This window comes from Desmodus rotundus, chromosome X (genome assembly GCF_022682495.2).
Source record: "Desmodus rotundus isolate HL8 chromosome X, HLdesRot8A.1, whole genome shotgun sequence".
NCBI classification, from domain to species: domain Eukaryota; kingdom Metazoa; phylum Chordata; class Mammalia; order Chiroptera; family Phyllostomidae; genus Desmodus; species Desmodus rotundus.
Window position 1 is genome coordinate 62482878 of NC_071400.1, and position 6000 is coordinate 62488877.

General features: G+C 36.8%; 1 protein-coding gene across 7 annotated transcripts in view; it reads right to left on the reverse strand.

The window, feature by feature from the left end:
• NBDY (negative regulator of P-body association) overlaps positions 1 to 2807 on the reverse strand; it is a 41629-nt gene extending 38822 nt beyond the window's left edge. For 5 of the 7 annotated variants that reach the window (XM_053917617.1, XM_053917616.1, XM_053917615.1 and 2 more), the window contains exons 1-2: positions 2480 to 2807; positions 615 to 751 (exon numbers count right to left, since the gene is read on the reverse strand). In XM_053917617.1, the coding sequence (XP_053773592.1) occupies positions 2509 to 2715 (207 nt within the window). In that variant the 5' untranslated portion in view covers positions 2716 to 2807 and the 3' untranslated portion in view covers positions 615 to 751; positions 2480 to 2508. Of the gene's footprint in view, positions 1 to 614; positions 752 to 1773; positions 1872 to 2479 lie in introns of all 7 variants that reach the window. The other 2 variants (XM_045198651.2, XM_045198653.2) reach the window with 2 other exon arrangements.
• Between the last annotated feature and the right edge of the window lie 3193 nt (positions 2808 to 6000).

Consider the following 6000-nt stretch of genomic DNA (forward strand, 5'->3'; position numbering starts at 1 on the left):
GCAAGTTAATAGAAGGGAACTTCCTTAAGATGAAAACTGAAATCTACTAAAAATAATGAAATATTTGTAAAATTCCCTTGTAAATTCAGTAGCAAGACAAGGAAATCCTCTGTCACTTCTACTAATTTTTGTTGTACTGAAGATCATAGCTAGCAGAGAAAACAAGCTAAAAATTTTCTAGCCATATTGGATGAGCAAAAAATATTGGATGGGAAGAATTTGCCATTATTCCCAATATAATTAACAAAGGATCCATAAATTATCAGAATAAATAGAATTAAGAAAGGTTGCAGCATGTAAAATCAGTATGTAAATATATCAATCATGTTCCTATTTACCAGAAATAATCAGAAAATGTGATTTAAAATATACTTTTCATAATAACAACAGAAACTATAAAGCAATAAGGAGTTATTCTAACAAAACAGATTATAGATAACATTGTTATGTGGTATATATGGTTTCATATAGCATAGAAAATGGTTTCAATTTTATCATTTGGTGATAGCTTTTTGTTTTTTTGTTTGCATAGTCATTTGTAATGTCACAATTAATTCAGTGTCATAATCAACTCTTATTTTTCTTCTCCCCTTAATTTTTGGTAAAGACATTACCTTAAAAATCACAACTTCCCAGTGCAGGACAACAGGAAAAGCAGGGTAGCATTCTCAATAATCTTCGTTGTCTTCACTGAATAAACTATTTTATGAATGCACCAAGAAAATGGAGTCATACTGCAATCCCTCAAAGACTGAAAAATAATAAATAAGGTAAAATAATATTTTCTGTTACTGTTTATCTCTTTCCCCTGGCCTCCTCAAGTCTTTATGCTCCACCATTCTCCCATTTCAATTATGATTCATGTAAAAGAGTTATAAGCATATATATTATATTAGAAAGAGTTTATTGCATAGCTAAGCATAGACTATGGAAGCCCTTTAGAATAGTATCTGGCACATAAAAACGTTCAGTAAATATTTACTATTATTACAATTTTCAATGATTTGCATCACTGAAGGAAATTATGTAGCTCTTGCACTTCTTGGCCTATATTACCTCCCTTGTTTTCTATCTGAGCACAGCTAATCCTACACTCTCTAACCTACCACTGCTACCTGTTTGGATACAGAACTAAAGTTGAGGGAATTTGGGCTGTAAGGAATGATCTAGCAATACTTTCAACTGAACTAGAGCTCATTCATTTCCTATGCAATACCACCGAGCCCTAAATTCAGAACACCCTTAGTTATCACTGTTGTCCTATTATTCATTTATCTATTCAAATATCTGTTTCACTCCTACTATGTAGCAGACACTATGCCTTGGTCATCATCCCTTCTAGCTGCCAGCACAATGCCTAGTCCATTGCAAGGGCTTCATAGAGAGGTTTATTGCATAAATGAAGAAAGAAAAAGCCCTGTCTTTGGATCACAAGGATCTGTGAAGCTTACATCAGATTTGGTTTTATTTTTTGCATTCTGTAAGCTCATGTAAATAGAAGATTTGTTTCTCTGACAGTAAAAATGTAGACTCTTAAAATACATCACTTGCTTGAAAATCATCAATGGTTGCCACGCTTACAGATTAAACTGCATACTCCTTAGCATAATATTCAGGGCCCTACAATGTTTTGTCTCACCTCATAGTCCTTCTCATAGATTTCAGAGTTATAGCCAACCTCTTCCCAGAACAAACCTGTCTTGGGGCTTTTGTTGTAGAAACATGAGGCCTGAAAAACATTCTCTCCCCTTTCACAAGGCAGATGTCACTCACCCTTTAAGGCTCAACCAAATTTCCCTTTTCCTCTCTGAAAGTTCATGATTACTACCAGGCAGAATGACTGGGTCCATCCTAGGTTGCTTCCTGAATACCTTGAACAAGCAAACATTATGGCACTTGGGTTTGACTTATCATATTGTAACTTTGTTTTTACTTATTAATTTCTCCCATCATACACAGGGAAATGATCACACACTTCTATAGTTCACTTTATAAATACATTCTGTTAGCACAGTGGTAGGCAGGGGAATTAGGCCTTGAATAAATTGTCATTATTGATCTTAAAGCATTTTTAAACTGAAAGTTTCAAATGTACACAAGAGTAATGAGAACATTAGAATGAATCCCTGTAAATACATCACCTACCTTTCATCATTATCAACTTATGAACCTTTTCTTTCTAACCCCCACGTCAACCCCACTAAATTACAATACTTTCGAGCATATCAAAACATTTAAGTCTACTTCTTAATATAACCCACAATTATCACAACTAACGTAGTAAAAATAATTACTTAATATCATTAAATATCCAAAATTTCACCCAAGCATATGTTGTGGAAGAATTATTTAATGCTTCCATATTCTTTCTTCAATTTTAAGAGTGGAGAGATCAGGAAAAGCGGGAAGGCGATATAGGAAACGCGTAATTAACTTTCAGAGAGCCAGAGTGTCCCAGATGAGAAAGAAAGGATCTGACCTGGTTTAGGGTGGGAGAAGTATAGTCTACTACTTCTCCGGCGGAGGAGGGTGCGATTTCAGGCCGGGTGATGCAGGAGGAGGTGCGGAGGGGAGAGGGGTACTACCTCCGTTGGGGGTCCCTTCCGGATAATCCCACCGTGGAGCTAGGAGGCAGCGCTTTTTTGGAGGCTTGATTTCCCGCGTGTTTCCAGGTGGGAGCGTAGATCTCCCGGAGGTGCAAGGTTGGTCCCCCATAAGGATTATAGGACCTGGGCGTCAGCTTTCTGTGGTGGGCCCTAGCGAGGCAGAAAGACCTGAGATGGCGCCGGGTCCCCTCCAGACACAGAGCTTCCTCCCGATTTCTCTCTTACCGTATTTCCTGTATCCTGAGACGTATATCCCCTCTCTGCCTCCGCCCCAGCTCCTTACCCTACCCCATTTTCACGTTTCTATGAGGATGGGTCTTAAACGACGCGTTTATGTAATATAATGTTTTTCCATCCTTTCTCCCCATAGTGTAACTAAATCTACGGGCTGTCTTATACAATCTATGCAGGTAAATTCTGCGTGCATAGTAACGCGGCGTGGAGTGTGAGGGGCTGTGGGGGCTAACAAAGAAATTATCGAAGAGCTAAGTGCTTTAGCATCGAGTTGCAGATGCAAAACACAAAGCTCTGGAACTACTTCCGACCATTTAGAAAACAATACACAAACGTGTTAGTTGACTCAAGTGCTGAATAGCACACTAGCATTTACCTTGGAAATTGAATGTGGGCAATAAGTTTACTGTATGTCACAGAATTTAACATCACGTTTTTCTTCATATTGTAACAAATTTGAAACTTCTGAAGGCTTACCTTTTTAAAACGTTTCAATATCCATGAAATCGTGGACAATTGATGGTATGTCATACTTTAATTGGTAATGTTTATTTTGTCCTAGAGTTATGGAAAATAATGATTCATCTTCATGTCACAAGCATTTTATATTCTATTATATGTGGTAAGTAACCAGGACAGGGCACAAATTGGCTTGGAAAAAAAGGCCACTGGAACTTCACTGTTCACACCCATCTCCCGTAGGCTATGGACAAACTACACCACACATTTCCAGTACTGTCCTCAATTTTTTAATAGTTCATTGTATTGTATTTTCCATTACCATTTATCCCCCCATATCCTCTTCCACCTCTACCCACACCCTCCCTCCCCAATCACCACAATGAGTTCTTTCTCTCTTTTGCTGGGTCCCTCCACACCTCCACCATCCCCTCCAGCCTGCTTTCTATCTATGAGTCTGTCTCTATTTTTCTTCTTACGTCAGTTTGTTCCTAAGATTCCACATATGAATGAAACCATATGGTATTTGTCTTTCTGTGAATGGCCTATTTCACTTAGCATAATGTTTTCCAAGACCATCCATGCTGTCACAAAGGGTAAGTAAAACTTTCTTCTTTTTTATAGCTGAATAGTATTCCATTGTGTAAATGACCCATAGTTGTTTTATCTGCTCGTCTACTGATGGACACTTGGGCTACTTCCATATCTTGGTGAATGTAAATAATGCTGCAATGAACATAGGGATGCTTATGTTCTTTCAAATTAGTGTTTTGGGTTTTTTGGGATAAATTCCCAGAAGTGGGATAGCTGGGTTGTAAGTATACTCATTTTTTAAAAAAATTTATAAAAGGAGATAGTTCAATCCTTAATATAAAAATATAACTGACTTTCAAAATCCTCTGCTAAATGCAAGCTTTGTGATATTTAAGTAGTTGATTAAACACTTTGAGCTTTAGTTTCCAGGTGATAATTTTTTCCTTGCAGAAATATTGCCATAATCATGGATAATGCAATTAAAGTGCTTATTAACCATGATTGCCTCTCATCTCCATCATCACTACTTTCCACCAAGTAACAGCACAGCCCTTTATGCAAACTAGATACTCAGAAAATGTTTGGAATATAAATGACCCTGTGGTTTTCTATCAGATGCCACTAATAAAGACAAGAAATGTAGCAGTAGGCTAATAGAAATGTGTGATAGGGAAATCAGGAGAAACAAGATGCTAGAGCTGTGAGAGTGGTTGGGACTAGACATAGAGATGTGGGAATCAGTAACATAAATGTGGTAGTTGAAGTCATGGGAAAGGACTACATCCCCAAGAGAAAATGTAGAGAAAAGAGAAGTGGGCTAGAGACAAAATAGTGAGTAATAGAGAAAGAAGAGAAGCTTGCTACAAAGGCTAAGAAAAGTAGCCAAAGTCAGAGGAAATAACTCTAAACCAGGGTTTCTCATTCTTGATGCTATTGACATTTGAGGCCAGATCATTCTCGGGAGGGAGGGGGCTGTCTGTGCAGTGGAGGGTGTTTAGCAGTGTTACAGCCCAGGGCAGTAGCATTCCCCTTGTTCCTTTTCTAGTGTTTTTCATCTCAGTGAATGCCATGCTTTCAACACAATAGAACTCAAATCTTGGAGTGTTTATTTTTTTTATATTGCAAAATATTTTAATATTTCCCAAAGTAAATGAAGAGGAATTTTTACAGTTTTTTTTACATGGGTCTCTAAATCTGTGAGACTAAAAACTTTAAAAGTTGAAATGAAGGGTTTTTTTTTAAACTATAGTTTAAGTAAATTAAGAGAAGTATGTGCCCATTTTAGTGAGATGACAGGAATTAAATATTATATCAAATCCAGGTGACTTTGATTTATCATAAACATTTGACTTGAGGTGAAAACATTCTCAACTTAGAGCTGTTGCCATCAACCTGGACTCTTTCCATTTCAACTGGATTTATCTATTTGTATTTTTAGTTGTGGTAAAATACATATAACAAAATTTACCACTTTAAACATTTTAGTTTATGGTTTAATAGTGTTAAGTATATTGTCAATGTTGTGCAAACAATCTCCAGAAATTTTTCATACACATTAAACATACCTTTACATTTTCCCCTTTCCAGTCCTTGGCAACTACCATTATACTCGCAACTGGATTTTGTTCGTTTATTTTTGTCATACCAAAATAGAAAACTAAGGCCTTTTACTTCTAGGTCTCAAAATAATTTTTCCCCATCATCTCTCTCAAGTTAAGCTTTTTCCTTTTCACAACATTGATGAATTAGCTGAATGTGAATCTTGGAACCAGGAGAGGGCACTCTTAGGTTGAAGAACTAGATTTGAAAAGTGCTATAGATCTGAATTTCTTTCATAATTTAAAGTGCCCAAAGAGAGAACAAAAACAAAGAATAAAACTGAACCCACCTCTGGGTGATGGTTTTCATTTAAGGTTTTTGTTTTGTTTTGTTTTGTTTTTAATTGAGATGTTGGTTGATTCATTGTGATTTCTTTTAGAAATGAGCTTTCGTTTTGAGGCCAAGAATTTTCCTCTTCTATGTAGAAATATAAAGAATTTCTCTGTTAATAGGTTTTTTTAAAAAACTTTTTATTGTTATTCAATTACAGTTGTCTGCATTTTCTCCCCATCCCTCCACCCTACCCCAGCCAAACCCACCTCTCTCCCCCACCTCCACCCTCCCCCTT